Source organism: Chroicocephalus ridibundus, chromosome 3 (assembly GCF_963924245.1).
Source record: "Chroicocephalus ridibundus chromosome 3, bChrRid1.1, whole genome shotgun sequence".
NCBI classification, from domain to species: domain Eukaryota; kingdom Metazoa; phylum Chordata; class Aves; order Charadriiformes; family Laridae; genus Chroicocephalus; species Chroicocephalus ridibundus.
Window position 1 is genome coordinate 77739494 of NC_086286.1, and position 18224 is coordinate 77757717.

At 42.2% G+C, this 18224-nt stretch overlaps 1 protein-coding gene and 1 long non-coding RNA gene across 2 annotated transcripts in view; one reads left to right on the forward strand and one right to left on the reverse strand.

Moving 5' to 3' along the window:
- Positions 1-3912: 3912 nt before the first annotated feature.
- Positions 3913-13484, reverse strand: LOC134513302 (uncharacterized). The gene is made up of 3 exons (XR_010070369.1): positions 13204-13484; positions 6021-6083; positions 3913-4084 (listed from the first exon to the last, which is right to left on the reverse strand). It is a non-coding gene; the product is annotated as an uncharacterized LOC134513302 (long non-coding RNA).
- Positions 13485-13576: 92 nt separating this feature from the next.
- REV3L (REV3 like, DNA directed polymerase zeta catalytic subunit) overlaps positions 13577-18224 on the forward strand; it is a 123512-nt gene continuing 118864 nt past the window's right edge. Inside the window, exon 1 of the mRNA XM_063329770.1 lies at positions 13577-14145. Within this exon, the coding sequence (XP_063185840.1) occupies positions 14007-14145 (139 nt within the window). The 5' untranslated portion in view covers positions 13577-14006. The remainder of the gene's footprint in view (positions 14146-18224) is intronic.

An 18224-nucleotide genomic window follows, 5' to 3' on the forward strand; every position in this document is an offset into this window, starting at 1 on the left:
TGCTAAGCACCAGTATAGGTTAGGGGTGGACCTGCTGGGAAGTAGTTCTGAGGAGAAGGATCTGGGGGTCCTTGTAGACAGTAAATTATCCATGAGCCAAAAATGTGCCCTTGTTGCCAAAAAGGCCAATGGAATCCTGGGCTGCATAGGGAAGAGTGTGGCCAGTAGGTCGAAGGAGGTCATTCTCCCCCTCTACTCCGCACTGGTGAGGCCACAACTGGAATACTGGGCTCCCCAGTTCAAGAGGGACAGGGAACTGCTGGAGCGAGTCCAGCGAAGGGCAACTAAGATGACTGAGGGACTGGAGTATCTCCCTTATGAGGAAAGGCTGAAAGAGCTGGGACTCTTTAGCCTGGAGAAGAGAAGGCTGAGGGGAGACCTTATTAATGTTTACAAGTATCTAAAGGGTGGGCTGAAGGAGGATGGAGCCAGACTCTTTTCAATGGTTCCCAGTGACAGGACAAGGGGCAATGGGCACAAGCTAGAACATAGGAAGTTCCATTCAAATACACGGAAAAACTTCCTTATGGTAAGCGTGACAGAACACTGGAACAGGCTGCCCAGGGAGGTTGTGGAGTCCCCTTCTCTGGAGATTTTCAAGACCCGCCTGGATGCAGCCCTGAGGGATGTGCTCTAGGGAATCCTGCTTTAGCAGGGGAGTTGGACTAGATGATCTCTAGAGGTCCCTTCCAACTCTGAAGATTCTGTGATTCTGTGAATTTGGCGCATTGGAACATTATAAAAGCCTTATCTGAGACACTGCTGCTCTGCCTATATTGTTTAGTAAAATGGTACCAAGGAATAAGCCTGAACACCAGGCTGCTCATCACCGACGCTGTTAAGCTGCTAACATGCTCTGTGGCAGTTTAGGCCCATAACAACTAGAACCATCTGAAACTGCGCTCCCACACTGCTCAGGGGACAGCATTTGGATGCAGAGGGACACAGCAGTCTCTCTATCCCTTTTTTGTTTCGCAGTATAGATGTAATATATGGTAAGGAACATTACAAAGAAGCCAATGAGGAAATTATGAATCCTACTGTCACAGTACAGTTCATGTCAAATCATTTGGCATTTTTAAATCTTTGAAGTAGCAGTGTTATCATTTTACACATGATTAAATTAAAATAAGCTTTAAAAGTTTTGGTTTTATTAGGGACACAGAAATAAATTATGCTAACAACAATACAATATTTACAGAAACATTGTGCCTCTAACATGCTCATTCATCTCGTTTTCTGTTAGAAGATAAGAAATAAAGGGCGTATTTCCAGGTAGTGCACTTTATTCCTTTTGGCAACTACTGCTGTATTTTCTCTTTATCTAAGCGAAATTTACTTCTAAACAGAGCTATGTAATTTAAAAAATACTAATACTTTCAAAGTGTGATAAAAGACAAAGCTGCTCTGGGTAAGCTTGAAAAACATGCATGCTGTTGATTTCTTTTGTTTAAAATAAGCAATTTCTGAAGTACCGCAGGCAAAAAGCAATTCTGTGCCAGTCAGGAAAAGAAGAAATTAGGGAAATGGCTAGTAATATCATGATGGAGCAGTAAGAGAAACTTAGGTTACTAGTAGTAACCTAAGTGAAATCTTTATCACAAACCAGGTTTAAAAAGTTGCAGCCAGAACATGTGGTCTTTAAACATGTATTTTTTTTTTCTCGAATAACAACTAAGAAAAGGTGGAGATTTTTTTGGGTACAAAATTCATTTCCTTTTCAAACAAACAGATATTAAAAAAAAAATACCGTAGTGATTTAAAAAGCTTATTCATTACAGTACAAAAATACAGTGTTGTTTTTAATGTGTACCTAAAGATTCACCCAGAATCGCCACCATAACTGCTATCTTTAGACAACGATGAAGAAAACAATCAGGGGGTGCAGGAAAGGTATTGTCTAATGAAAGACATACCCACTTTTCTCAAAGCACAAGAGGTCTCGGCACTGGCAATTCTTGTTTGAATGTCCAGTCCTAATACCTTATTTCAGAATGATATTGTTTTGCAGACAAGCCCGCAACTACATTTGATTTATTGACTGATTCTCTTCTGTTTCCTTTTAAAGATAAAGAATGTGTTTAAAGCTGAGTGTGAGAATGTGATCACTTCTTGGAAAGCTCTCTTCCCTCTCTGAAGGGAGAAACTCTTTCAAAGTTATTTTTACAGCATAATCATTTCCTATTTTTCCCTGCGTATTTAGTACTTCCACTCAACAACCATTTTCTTTGAAAAAAGCATGGCCTAATGTGAACACATCACTTAATTATTAGGGAAAAAAAAATAGGTCAAAAGCCTAAGTCCTGTCCTCAGAAAAACAGCCACACAAAATACTGACTCCACAAAATAGCTTAAAAAGTAGCACAGGAAAAGGAAGGTGGAGGTGCAGTGGGTGAGGAGACTGGAATATGGCATAGTACTTAATACTTTACAGATTTTGGGGACAGTGATGTTTAATCTTATTAGCCAAGACATCAAGTTCCTGCTTTTGGAGGAAAACAAGTATCACTGATTTTCTAACTAAAGCAGCTGCATGATTACTCAAGAGACAGCAGGAAACATGCACTGTATTATAACAGAATCCAGCCTCAGTCACTTAACTGCACAGCTTCCAGACAGAATGTATCCAATTTCTATATTTGACTAGGTCCATAAGCAACACACCCAGTTTTCCTCCCAAGAATCATGATGTCTTTCCTTTCAATTCTTCCTAACTTCATTTAACATATCACATTAGATTAGCAGATCTACTCTATAAATTTGCTTTCTTCCCAAGTTTGTATCTCCAACTATACCTATCTCATGCTTTGAAATATAAAACAATCAATATACTGTTAAGAAAATCAATTTTATTTACAAGACTCCAAAATTGTTGCGGTAGATCTGTGTGCTGGTGAAGCCTGCATTTTCAGTGTCATCCTTTAGTAGATACTACTAGAATTGGTAGATTAATATTAATAACAATGATGACTACAAAAATAATATCTCAATATATAATAATAATTATAATATAATACCATCCCTTCAACACAAGTACTGAGCAAAAAAGAAGACTAGCAAAAAGTGCTCAGTAAGTGAACCTTTTTGCAACTAGGTTTCAGTAGTCATAACATTAGTTTTTTAAACATCTAGATAAGAGCACTACCTTTGAAATTCTAAACTACACTAAACTTAATTTCAGGCAAAGCAAGCCTGAAAATGTTAGCCTTAAAGGACAACAAAATACTAGGTAATATTTAGCTTACAATAAAACAAACAACAACGCTTTCCCCAAAAGCCAGAAGAAAATACAGTCCAAAGGAAATCTTTACATATTACGTAACTCAATTTTAGCAAACTATTTGGTACTGTCATGAAACCTCAAAAATCACTCAGAGTGTGTTGGATAGATTACAATGCTGAATGAGAGGTACAAGGACACGAGGACTGTGTAAAAATTCTGAAGCTTAAGGGAAACAGTGACTATTGTAGGGCTCAAGATAAAACTGAAAACTGACAGCAAATACAAGAATCCTAGCAAAAAGGACAAGTAGCAACCTATCTATACATGTGGTGCCACAGGAACTGTTGTGAGGCTTGTTTTATCTGACATTTTCATTAATCCCTGAGAGGCCACAATGTGGACAACTTTGAGGACACTGAGATACCTCGAAGTAACATAGTGTGACTAAAATGCAGCCAGAAAACAGTAAAATGAAATTGACTACAAGAAAAAGCAAGCTACTGCTATGGAAAAGACTGAAAGAAATATTCTGGAACGGATTCTGGAATATATTCAATAGGATGGAAATACCCCAAAGGCATAATATTTGTAAAGGATCTAAGGATAACAAGCAAGCAGAAACTACAAATAGATTTGTAACAGAGTACCAACAAAGAAACTAATTTAGATTTTACTTGCATATTTGGAAGTGCTGTATCCTGGAGCAGGAAGGTAGCATTTTCTCTATATACAGCTGTAAGGCAGACTGCAGAACATTTTATTTGTGGACGACCAACAGAGTCCTTCAAGTCTCTTGGTGGACCGGACATTAATAGCCTCAAGTAATTAATTCTGCCCTACGCATGGAGATCATATGGATGCCTGAAACAAAGTAGAAAACGCTATTTGGACATAAACCATACATTCTTCATCCATGCTCTTTACAACCATGCCTGGAATTCACCAGTGAGTTCTAGGCATATTACAAGAAAGACCTCTGCAAATTGGATGGAATTCACATAAAAATAACAGAAATTCTTTGGGAGCTGAAAAGAATCAAAAGGAAATGTTACAAACCTAAACAAGTGTTACCTTACTTGCTCAAAGTAAGCAAGTAAGAAGTTCAAAATGTTTTTTTCTTAACATCCATTTTGTTCCGGAAAATTATTTCAAAGGAACAAACTTGAAGGAGGAAAAATAATTATTTGAGGCAATAAAAGATCATATATACACGACACAACAATTAGGAACTGAAAGATTTAGACAATACAGGAAACATAGACTGAGTTCTAAACTATAGGTAATTGACCTAATAGAAGAAAATAGTAGGCATCTGAAACCGCAGCATAAAGTATGTGTTCATATATTACAGGGACCAGTACTGACAGAGATGGACAAAACATTTAATGGACCTCTGCCATCTCTAATCTAATCTTAAAACATTTTAAGTTTACTCTTATGGCGACACTCCTCTCTTTTTGGATAACAGATGGCTGTTTGTGATCTACATATTGGACTGAGGCTTCTTTCACTTTGTCTGGTGCATGAATGAGGAATACCTCCCGTAAATCAGACAGAAAAAAATAGAGCATCTAAAATTTAGTGGATTTCACCACTTACCACACAGCCCTATTTCTGTGATTCATTCACAGAAACACAGTTCATATTTTAAAACAACAAAAAATCAAATAACAACCACATACTCATGTATATTTGGCTACATAAGTTATAGGAGACTTGACAGGGATTTTGGCAGTTATAGTACTTGAAAATTTTCCATCAAGGAATCTTTTTAATTACTTACTATTTGAACCACTTGGGCTAAGTCTCTTCACACCAGACATATTTCTCAATGGAGAGTTTCAACTAAATGCTTCAGCTATTTATCAGAACTAGAATGTGAAAGACTATGTTGTGCTTGCCTGTTTAAAAATAATTCTTACAACCACCTGAGATGCACTGTACGGAACAAAAATTTCAGAGTTTGCTAGGGATATGTACACATGTAGATATGTGCAGATATAAATTACATACACTTTTGAAGTTAATAAATCCCACACAATCACATATCCTTTCTCCTGGGAAGATGATGGAAGGATCAACCACATGTAGCCCCAACTGGCCGCTCTATTGTAAAGATAAATTAATTACTTTTATTTTTACAACAAAACCTATTCAAGCACCCAACCATTCTTCCCTTTATACTTGACAATAACTCTCAGCGTTGAACATACCATTCCCACAAAAAGTATTAATGCTCAAATGTTATAGGCCATTTCACACATTTTTCCCTTTTAAATCCATACTCAACTTTTAGAGTCATTAGACCCAAGCACTAGACAGGTTTTTTAATTACGCTGATTTAGCAATGCCACTGATAAAAACAGCTCTAGTACTATTCCTCAATTATCTAAGACTTAATTAGCTCATCTTAATAAAATTTCGTCTATGAAATTCTCATTGTCATACATCCAATCACTAAACTTCACTTATCACTATACTGTTAACTGTTCCTCAACAATGTGTGTGTTCTTGCTATACTAAACTTAATTCCTTATGCAATCATATAAATATTTTTCTCTTGACAGCAGGTCATTCTGCATGCAGAATTCTGTCAGCACAGAACAGATCAGGAATCTCACCCTTAGAATTAAAATTAAGTGTTTACGGACCATTTCCTTACATTATACATATGCTGCTTCTCAATTAAATACACTGTCTCAATTTATAAAAAAAGTGGTACAATTCTACACCATTACACATGTAATTCCTTCTTTATTCATTTTTACATTTCAGTTTATATAAACTTCTTGAATACTTATGCGTTTTCCTGTATACTTGTTCACCGGTAGGTTTTTCTGATATACGGCAACGGCAAGACCTGAAAATATTGGGGGAAAAAAAATTGTTACTTTCAAAACAAACAAAAAATTGAATAACTTCCAAGCAAAACTTCTGTTTGAAATATAAATTGCTGAATGCAAATAAAACTGGAACAAAAATGGTCAAAGGTGGCTTTGCGTTTTCATATAAACATTATGTATGTGAATTTGTATTCACACAACTCCTTTACAGATATGAACATATACATAAGGCCACAATACGTGTTGTAACAGGGTTGCATTTTGTGCTACAGTCAAGGTTTTCTGAAACAGAAAGCAATACAATATCCATGGTATACAATGTATTTTGTACAACGACAAATGATGAAGAAAACTCATTTATCCTAATGGATAAATTGTCTGCATCGATTGGAGGAACCCACCATTGAAATGTCTGGTGAACTACATGCAATTCTTCTAGAATTTAGATCATGAGGCGTGATGACCAGGAGATGTATATATATATATATATGATGGTATACATATACACCATCATATAACCCTTTTCATAATCTCATCAATCTCCATGTTAAAACTTGCTAAAATGCTCTGCCCTGCTACTTTCACTGAGTGAAGAAATTCATTCCTCCATTGGTTAGAAACCTTCTTTCATGGCCAGTCAGTTTCCAGTTTATATCTAATCATTCTACATCAACACTGTCTTTTGGCTTAAATATTTTTTCTTCTTGCTTACTCCAAAGTTACAAATATACTTATAAAATTCACTAATATTCTCTCATCTTTTGTTTTTCTAGATGAAGCCAACTGATTTTTATCTTCTTGATAAAACAGGATTTTCACATCTATGATCATTTTCAGAATGCCACTCTGTACCTCTTCTAGTTTTAATTCATCCCTCTTGACAACTTAAAAAATAGTCCGAATAAGGTATGACCAAGATCTGGTACAATCATATTGATATATCACTTGCTTTGATAGAAATAACTCACTTCATGCAGTTTAGGATTCCAATTATCTTTTAGACCACATTGCAGGGGTAGATTCCTACTACTCTGACTCCCAGATTTTTTCTTCCGTCATGTGTGTTGTTCTAGTTCAGGGCAGAAAATTTGTAGCAATCTTAAAGTGCAAAATCTTGCCTTTCATATTCAAAATGTTACGACATTTCTATTATTCCAATCCAAACCACATAATTCATGCTATATGATATGCCTGTTCTCCAAACTTAGGGTTACCAGGAACTTTTATTTATATGTTAATTAGGACTATGCTTAAGACATTAAATGGGTGGACTCTATCTGTAGACAATTTCCAGTTTTATAGTCCTTCTTTCAACACAATCCACTGTCATTTACATTAGCCATTCTTTACGTTATGCATCCTATTTAATTTCTCGTATGGCACTATACTGAATCTTTTTATGAAGTACAGATTAAATCGACTTCATTTCCTTTGTCAATAAATTAATTATTTTATCAAAAAAATACCCAGTTACCCCAACAAAATCTACCTTTACTACACCAAAGATTTTTTTTTAACATCTATGCCTTTGCTTATACTATGTTATAACTTGTTTCCTATGTCCCATATACTGCAACAGTTGCACATAACACCACCTTGGGCTCTCCTTCAAACACATTTGTTACTTTCCAATCACGCCGCACCATTCTTGCCCTGCTAGGTTTATTAACAGTCTTTGCTAAAAGACTGCTTTGATACTTCTAGTATTTTCAAAATGGAGACCTAGGTTAGTTTTCCCATCAGGTTTCCAGTGGCAAGACACTGTTCATGTAAGCCCGTTGCTTAAATGTGTGACTGTCATGGTTCTGACAGAACCTGACTGCGTTATGCTTCAGAGCCTATTGCCTAGCCTGTACCGATTCACTGGGAATTAAAAAAAAATTTTAAAAAATTCTCATGAGTTAGGATCTTAAGCATTATTTCCAAAGCACATTTACCTCCACAAATGAATTCAGAAGCCTAAGTGGCACTTCAAGCATTTGCTATCCACAAGTTGCTCAATTTCTTGCTGTTCACATGCTGTCCTTAGATTCTTATCTGATAACATCCAGACAGTACTTGACTTTCCATTGGCATGATGGGCATGCCAAATTCTGGCATAAGTGGGCCTAACTCCCTGAAGTATAAGCAAGGCTCGTCAGGACTCTCACATGAAGAATCCCCCTGTGTACCTTGCCTGTGATGCCCCGTCTCATACACATTCTTAAAACATGAAAGACCACCAGAAATTAATCTTTCCTAATACTTTGCATAGCTGTATTACTTCATCCATTAACCTACTGTTAAGGCACTCACGTGACATGCAGATCTGTTTTCAAATCCCGCATCGGCTCAACTTGGAAGAAAGAGCTATCTTTCCCTGTTCTTTTATCTCCCAAATAAGATAAAGGTTGTACTTGCGTACGTACCTAACTCTAGGAGAGGACTCCAAACTGAGAATCTTGAGAGAAGACTCCAGCCTTACTCCTTTGGGCAGGGGAATATTCAGTTTATACTTTCTCAGCATTTCTTGGCAGCTTCTCATTCAGTGTACCCACTTTTGTGGACTAAGAGGACTATTTCTTGCACTGAGCTTTTAGGGAGCCTTAGAGCCTAACATGAGACTATGGATTCTTACATGCGGCAAAGTATGTACAGGTTTGGCTGTCTAAAATTACAAAATGGCACCAAGTATTTGAGTCTGAAGATTTACTCTTTTTTTACCCACTTAGTCTGTGGGGCACACAGGGAAATAAACTTTCTGTGTAACGTAGACGGTCTGACTGCCTGGGCCAGGATACCAACTGGGTGGACCGCATATTACTCCTGATCCGTGTGCCCGGGTTTTCTCCCTGCAGAAAGCATGTTCCTGTAACCTGAAGAATCAGCACCTGAGAGTATGTGGGTCACACCGAGCTGTCATTCTGAAATATAGTTTAGATAAATCCAGGGAATCCTCAGACTGAGAAAGAACTCCAATATTTCAGACCACAGATCTCAGAAATACTGAACATCCTGGAAATCAATGGGAACTCAAACATGGATACAGAAGTCAGTTTTGAAGTTAAGATGCACTGTTCAAAATGTTACCTTTGTGTTATTACCTAAACTTTTATCACCAAATTCTGTTGCATTCTGATACTATAATTCCATATTTCAAAAATGTGGCTTTTCCCTGGCTCCCACCGTGTTTAGTTGCTAGGTGATTCTGTGTCTGCTTATATTTGCATTTATAATCTTTTTGTGAACGGCAGATACTATTTTGTGACCAATTTTTTTAAGTAGATACATAGTACAGATTAAGAGAAAAAACTGACGTGTCTTCTGTTAAAAAAAAAAAAGAAAAAAGGAAAGCTATATTGATTTTACAGGGAAATTCTAACTTTTAAGACAGTCATCAGTTACAATGATAACTAATACTATTAATACACATTTTTTAATTGTACAGCTGTTTAGCTGTGCATGATTAGAAGCAGTTCTATATTCAAGCTTGATTATTTTCATGCAAATACATGGCTGGCTAATGGGGAGAACAGCTGCTGCTTAGCAACTGGAGGAACAGGGAAAGGGGGTGACTTGCTTTATAACAGAAAACTGTATGAAACCTCAGAGTACCTACAGAGTTTGGAGATACCAGGGAAAATGGGTGCAAGTGCTTTCTAGCTATGATGTCTCCTTTTGCAGTTACTGACATTCTAGGATGTCAGAATTTTCAGGTAATAAAGAATAAACTACAAGAAAATTTACATATAGTAGATGCATACACACATGTGGGTGTGAACAACAAATAAAACAAGTGCTAAAGACAAACCCTGACACAGAAGCTGAAATGGAGGAAATCCAGAAACAGGCTTTGTGTAGCGATCAACTTAAGCTACTACAGGCAGGACTGGTGGAAGAAGTGTTCTCTTTTTCTTTCTGCTGCTCAAACTCAGCCCCTGAACTTCCTCCTCCATTGTGCAAGCACAGGCTTTCACGCCCCTACATAATGAGGCAGATCAGGGACCTGATCTAGGTTAAAACTAACCCATTTTTTTTAGTTGGACCACTTTTACCTGGATCAGTTTCTGAATCCAGTTTATTATGCAGCTATTCAAATGCCTGTACTGACACGAGGAGGAGGGCAGGGGACATCCCGTGACAGTGCTGACTCAAACCTTCTCTGAAAATATATTCTTACCTTGGTGTGACCCTGCAGACTAACTTCTGTACTTGGCTGCAAGAAGAATTTGAAAGCAGAAGTGTGCTCTAAGACATGAAGGGAAACCGAAAACGTACAGCTCAGAAAGCATGCGAGTTCCGTATAAATGTCTCCATGACTATAAGACTACCACTTGGATCAAGCTATTTATATCAAAAAGGAAAGTCGCACAAGGAGAGTAACATTCAACACCTTCAGAAATCAAATTAATACCTCACGAACAGGAAACTGTCTCTAGGTTAGTTATCAGCTGTTCCTGTCTCAGTCCTGCTGTCTTCTGTTTGCAACACTTCTTCCTAATTCAAAGCACGGTTATCTCTGATTTAATAAACAATATAAAAAATTTTGTAATTAAACAGAAGTCTCTGAATAATGTGCTTTAGTGAATCCTGCTTTATGCTTCTAAAAAGTTAGTTATCCCAGCTATCTATGCTATTCTATCCTGGCTAATTGCTCTTTTTTCAGCAGGACTACCAGATACGAACTTGTTGACTACACCTCATGCACCACTGTCGTGGTTTAACCTCCGACAGCAGCTAGAACCATACAGCTGCTCACGCAGTTCTCTCCCTTCCCCTCAGAAGGGCAGGGAGAAGAGGAAGCAAAGGAGAGGAATGGGAAAGAAAAAAAACCCTCACAGACTGAGATAAAGACAGTTTAATAGAACAAAAACAGAAACGGAGAATACAATAATAATAATGACACAAGTCACTCTCACCACCTGGTGAATTGGTACTTCCCTGAGCAGTGATCACAGATTTCCCCGCCCCCCCGGGCAAACCCTCATTTATACACTGAGCATAACATCTATCATACGGACCATTCCATTGGCCATTCTGTTGTTCTGCCCACGCTCCTTCTCAACTTCTATGGGAAGATGAAAAGACTCCTTGAAAAGTATGAACATTGCTTAGCAACAACTAAAACAACATGCATTATTGATATTCCTGTCACAACAATCATTAGAAAGAAAATTAACTTTTTCAGCTGAAACCAGGACAACCACACTCATTTAGAAGAAGCCAGAATCCTACAGTAGTTTAAATGTCTTGAATTACACACCAACCCAGCTGAGGTGCAGATACACATCATGTTCTGCTGTCCATGTATATGACAATAGAATATAGTAGTGGACGGGTATCCCCTAGCACAGAAGTCGACTGCTGATGTCATAGTATCTTAAACTCCTGCAGGAAGGGCAACAGAACGGATTTGCCAGTGTTCAAAGACATTAAGCCATCAGTGAACTAAATGGTGGTGGGAAGATACAATGCTTAGGAAGACGATCATGTGAACAGGAAGACAAGAGCACAGAATGAAGTAACACAAGAACAGAGTAGTGTCCCTACCAAAGTCCTATGGAAAATGAATGAAACGTATTAGATAAGCAGCAGTACAAAATGTATTCAAATAACAAGAGTTAGAGATGCTACTTGTTAACATGCTTCCCCAGTAACCTCCTAGTGATTTATTAGCCTTTGTGAAATTTAAGTATTCATAAGAGTAATCTTGCAGTTCCAAAGGTTTTCCAAATATTAGCCTTGCAAATGTAAATACCTGTCAAAATATTAAAGTTGTAGCCCAGCTATTCTTTAGCTACAACAAAAAGACTCTGGGTTTCAACCCTACTTCAACTAGTTCTGTGAAGGTGATTTGACTTTTTTTTCTGTTTGCATAAAAGTGAGTTTAAAGAGGAAAACAGAAACGAGCTAGAGAAAATAAACAGCTTACAAAGAAAGAGTAGGAAACCAGTTACCCTTGAGTAGACAGGCAAGCTTCCTGTTCATTACAATGAAAAAATGAAGGGTAGCAACTGCCTGACCTGTCTTTTGTTCAAATCTAAAACTAAAACATATGTAAGCAAAATGTGAAACATATGTTTTACATATTGGACTTTTGTCAGATTTTATAGATTTGTTCATTTGTCTCATATCATCCAGTCTTGCACGCATATGTAACAATATAATTCTAAGTACATGTAAGAATATTTGGCCTTTTTATAGACTAATCTTCCACACTGCCAACTCTTTCGATATTTGGTGTAATTTTTTTTCCCCCAAAATCCTCAGCTCTGAGACAAAGAGACTGCAACGAGAATCCCAACTCAAGGTTTTGGTTATCATTTTAAACGAAAACCTGCATGAGAGCGCTGGGAAACGCAAAACGCACTCTCCTAAAGGGCCAAATAAAAGAAACCCAAATCCTCGTGAATTTTACCCAAATGAATGACGGGGGGGGGGGGGGGCAGGGAGGCACCTAACTCCCAGGACTCGCTTCCTCCCGATTAACGCAGGTTTCCGAGGGGCCGCCTCGCCCGCTTCTGCTGGGGTTCAAGAAGCCGGGAGCCAGATCCCAGCCTCGGGGCGCCCCTGCCCAGCCGGAGAGGGCCCAGGGTTGCGGCCTCGGGACTGCGGTACGACAGGAGGTCGCTCCCTCATACCCCCTCCTCCGGTAACAGCGCGGGTAACCCCCTGCCCGACTTTTACTCCCGGGTGGCAGTAAGGTAACGGGCAACCACGGAGAGAGGGGCGGGCGGGGGAAGAAAGAAACGTGGTGGCCGCGGGGGAGAGGAGCACGACGGTGGAGGAAGCTGCGAAGGGGGGGTGAAAAAGAGAAGGAGGAGGATACCGGCGAGGCGGGGCTGAGCCGCCCAGAGGGGCGGCGCGGCGGCTGCCGACAGGAGGCGGCCGCAGCCCGGCCCGGCCCGGCCCAGCCCAGCCCCCGCCGCAGCGCGCCAGCCCCGCCCCGCCCACCCCCCCGCGCCTCCTCGGCAACGGCACCAACCGCCACCGCCCTTCTACAGGCCTCGCCCCCCCCCCCCCCCCCCCCCCAGCTAGTAATGGCGGCAGAAGGTGTCCCCGTCTCCCTCCTCGCCCCCTTCCCTGCCGCCTCCGTTTTGCGTTGTGGGCTTTTTTTTAATGTTTATTTGCCAGCCCCCGCTGCCTGCGGAGACTCACCTTCCCGCAGCGAGGCGGCGCGCGCCGCGTCCAAAATGGCGGCCGACCCAGCTTCACCCCATCGCCTCCCCCCGCCCCATCGGCAGCTCGGGATTCCGCAGCCTCGCTCTAGCCCGCGCGGCCGATCGCCGAATCACCGAGCTCTCCCCCCTCTTCCCCCCCCGCCCCGCTGCAGGGAGGACAAGCGTCGGGAAAGATTTCCCCTACTCCCACGCGCGCTCGCGCTCCGCCCGCTGAGCCCACCCGAAGGACGGAAAGGGGGGGGCAGGTGATGAGGAGTGACACCTCCCTTCCCCCACACCCCGTCGCAACGCACGGCCCGTCCGCCTCCCCCTTCCCCCAGTGGTTGCACCCGTGACATCATCATCATGGCAACAACAGCTGCAGCCCGCAGCCGGGGACCCGCCGTGTCCCTGCTGCCGCCGCGGGGGGACGGGCCCGCGCTCGCGCTGCCCCTCGTCAGGCGCCGCTCGCGGCCGGCCGCTCTCTGAGAGCCCCCGGACCGGGGCCGGAGGGTGGGGAGCGCGCCGCGCACGCGCCGGGAGGAGCGGCGCGGCGCGGCGCTGGGCGGGAGAAGAGAGACGCCAGCGACAGACAGAGAAGGCGCGTGCAAGGGCGCGCGGGGCTGTGCGCGCGCTCGGCGGGGCGGGCGGGCGAGGAGAGGCAGGCGCGCGCTGGCGGGGGGGCGCTGCGCGCGCGCCCGCCCGCTCGCGCCCTCCCTCCCTCGCTCGCTGCGGCGGGGGGAGCCCGTGCGGGCTGGGCGCTCGCTCCCTCAGTGCGTGCCTCGGCGGCGGCGGACAACAATGTTCTCAGTGCGGATCGTGACTGCCGACTACTACATGGGCAGCCCGCTGCCCGGCCTGGACCCCTGCCAGTCGCACTTCCGAGAGGCCCCGACCAGGCGGGTGCCCGTCGTGAGAGTCTTCGGCGCCACCCCTGCAGGTAAGGGACCCCCGCCGCCAAAAGCCGCCGCTGTCGCCGACGCCGACCGGGCGGCGACGGCCCCGCTGCGGCGCGGGTCCTGCCGGCGCCGGCCCCCCCCCCCCCCCCAGCCCCCGCTCTCCCCGCGGCGGAGGCAGCGGCGGCTCTTGCTCTTTGTGGCTGGGTCGCGCCCCCCTCCCTCCCTCCCTCCCTCCCTCCCCACCCGTCGCTGCGGCGCGTCTCACCTGCCAGCGGCGGCTGCGAGGGAGCGCGCCGGGCCCAGCCGGCGCCGCGGGGCGGCGGCCGGCGAGGAGGGTACCTGCCCCCGGGTGTCCGCCGGGGGGGAGCCCAGCAGCCGCCGCGGGCGGAGGTGCCGTGCCGCGTCCCGCCGCGCACACCCCGCCCGACCGGGGGCCGCGGGGCCGGGCCGCAGGTGGAGGGCCCGGGGCCGCCGGGGCTTTGTGCGCGGCGCGGCCGGCCTGCCGGCCGCCCTGAGCCGGCGGCGGCAGCTGTGCAAACACCGGGGGCAGCCGCCCCGCTCCGCGCCCCCCTGCACCCCCGTTAAAGGGCAGGATAACGGCGTGTGGGCGCGGGGGGTGAAGGCGGCACCCCGGGAGGCGCGATTCTGCGGGGCGAGAGGGTTGAGTCTGCAAGGGGAAGCCTTTGAACGTAGGCACAAGTGAGACTTCTGCAGTTCTTACAAAGTGGGGGGGTTCGCGTTGGTTTTACGCCGGCGTGGTACAGATCGCGTACAACGATAGGCATTGGTGCTGCAGTGCAGAAGGGAACGTCCTAACCGCTGGCCACATGTTGCCCCCTGAGACTTCCTAATGTCACATCCCACTTCTTCGTTGCCTCTTCTCTCTGGGCTCCTGGCTACAGTCTCACCACATCTCAAGTGCATTTCTGACTGCCAGAACGGATTTCTAACAAAATTTAATATTTAGGAAAATGAATTTAATATTTATTGTAGTTTACCCACACATTAAATATTAAGTTGGGAAAAAAACCCAACCGTGTTCTTTGAGATGCTAGACATTGTTGCTTGTGATCCCTTTATACTTATGTTGTGTATTGCTGACCTTGGGAATTAAGGTATTTCTGCATATTTTATCGACTTACAAGTTGAAAATGAGGTATTGGTATGTACATTAAATATAAGGAAAGACAAAAAACATGTAATAAAAAAACACAATAATGGTATCTTTCCATTCACGTAGTTGTTATAGTAGTGTGGATTTTTGGGGGTTTTGTTTTGTTGGTTTTTTTTTTATTCAGAATTATCTATCTGTTCTCTGTTTAGGCACAGAGGGATGTGAGATATAAAAGCTGTTGTGATCTGATGCATCTACAGCTCCAAAATATTAAGTGGATGAGTGGGACTAATAGATACAATATTGAAATAGTGGGACGTATTTTATTGTAGTTCTGATTTTGCATACAAAGGAGATATTATGTAATAATATTTATGTAATGGCATGAGTAACTATTTCATTATGAAAAAATGTAGAGCCTGAGGTTGTCTGGCAGGTAGCAGGCTTTCTGTGCGTGCATGTGGTTAGCTCATTAAGGCTTATTTTCTTTTAAGAAAATGTTTAGGCTATGCCATATCATGAATGTGGCATCGTAAAGTAAACAGTGAAGCAGTTGAGTTGTCCAGCTATTAGGAACACAGTAGGAAATCCCTGGCTTCCCAAACCATAAACTTTAATATTAGTTTGCATAATAAAGGCGTTTCTAATTCGTCTTGGTTAGAGGAGACACTTCACTACAGTCTGCAAAGGAAGTGTGACTTGGCTATCTTGTATTTATTTCCCTGTTAAACTTTTTAATGGCTTTTTTTCCTTTCTATACCTTTAGCAATGTTTGCTAATAAGTTTCAAGAACTGCTTATTATATCTCGGTGTTATTTTTTTTCCTTTTTAAAGGAGACAAATGTAGTTTTGTCTCTTTTCAGAGGTGCTGGACCTAAGCAGTCAGAAGTAATGTATGTGACTTCAGAGAGAGGGCTATCCAGTCATTTACTTGAGAGTTGAAATATGAAATTAAGTAAAATCACTTACATCTACACTGACGTTTTCTTTGAGGAAAAAGAAATCGTAAAAACAGCTTCTAATATAGTGTGTAAGACAATGGGGTGTACTTGCTGTTTGGCTTACAGGCAGTGTGATGCTTGTCTTTACTTGAGTTGGTCTGGATAAGAATAACCCTTTCTCATTGGGTTTAACATGTATGTCTTGCCTGCAGGAAAGGTGCTCAGTTGCCATGCTGCCTACATGACAGCAAACCCCTATGTCTGTATAGGCTGCTTCACCTCTGGCATGATTAGCTCGGCACGAATCTTAGTGTGTTTAAGGCTGTGTCTCCATGCTGTGCAGCTAATTGGGAGTCAGCTTCAGAACAGTCTTCAAATTCCACCTGCTGAGTGAAGGGGGATTGATTGGTATGTGGAAGTGGCTCATGCAGATGTTCAGAAAGTCAGACGTCTAGCAGCACTCTATCTTGTGTCTATCAGCTATGGACGTTGGTTCTGAAGGCACCTACCTATTCTTTCTGCATCTTTTTCTGGAGGTATTGTGCTCAGTGAGGTATATGAATGACAAGGATTGCCAGTGTTCTTATCTTTGCGGACTTCTATGTAATTCTGTACTTGACAATTGGTTTGTAAAGGTTTGCTGGTATGATCTATAAAATTAAAGTGGTTTGTGGTATGGTGGTTGGGGGAGGTAAAAACCAGACTTTCAATTAAAAATAATGGAAGGATGAACTTCTAGAATGGACTGTGTTGGCAATAACGTTTGTCAACTTCTTTAGGTCTTTTGAAGAAGAAACCTCATTGTATTTGACAAGACTATGCAAGTCATCTCTGCCCTACATCTTTGTGTAATAAGAGCTTGAAAGGCAAGGAATCAAAATTTTGTTTAAGCCCAAAGATCCACCTACTATTTTCTATTGTTCTGTGAAATACAGAGTAAAATTCTGACTACAGTAGCAAAAGGTGAAGTGAAGCGTTACTGGAGTATATATTTGAATGTGCCTTAGCTGGTTGGGCCATTTCATTCAGTTTGGTGGTTGTAGCAGACTGGCGTGTCTGTTGACATAATAAGTTGGACAAAAGTATAATTTCAGAAATGCTACAACACTGCCATGGTGTTAGTACAATGAAAGCAGCATTAAATTCATGCTTTGTTGTATAAGAATGTAGATACTAGTTGATATAGTAGTCTTTGTATCTCTAAGGGAGTCTTGTAATATTGCTGCTTATATTTAAAAACAATAGATTTTAATTTACTAGGTAATGCTCAGCTATGAAACAAAATTTCATTATCTTCTCAGGCAGTATTTCTTTTCTGCTAGCTAGCAATTTCTGCAAAAGCTTTTTATAAAAACAAAACAAAAAAAACCCTTTGAGGAATTGCAGTTGTTTATGAGAGTGAAATCATAATGAAAATTGAATTTTCTGTTTACATATGGTCTTTTGTTTAATTAATAATTCTTGAGTTGTTATTCTTGCTGCTAAGTTGAGGTGGATGGAGGTATGAAAGTGTTGATTTATTTCCTACTAGCTTTTGTCCGTTTCAAGCTCTTGTAGTCTTTCCTCAAGATTTCACTGACCGCTTCAAAATAAGCATATGAATGCTCTGTTGAGTGTTTCTGTCAGGTGCTTATTCAACTACAGGAAGACAGAACCAAACTGTAAATCCATCCATAAAGAAATCAGGGTGAGACTAGATGTCATGTTAGGAGAGACATTAACAAACAAGCTAAGGCTGCTAAATTGTCGCTTCACTTGACAAGACTGAGTGCAAGTAGCTGAGGATACTAATTGCAAACTGCATACAAGATACCTGCTGGTGTATGATAATCAGTATTGTCAAACAAATAGTTGAAATATTTTAAAAAATCAGAATTCTGATTTGGGCATGATTTGAGGCTGATATACATGATCAATTTTACAGAAATAGGTACAGATTTTAAAATTGCTTTTGAAGGGTGTTAGGCTGAGAAATGTGTGTTCAATTGACAGGAGGACCTTTGGAGAAGGCAGATTAGGAATTTATCTAAGAAGCAGCAATGTGTAATTTGAGGAACGATGTAAC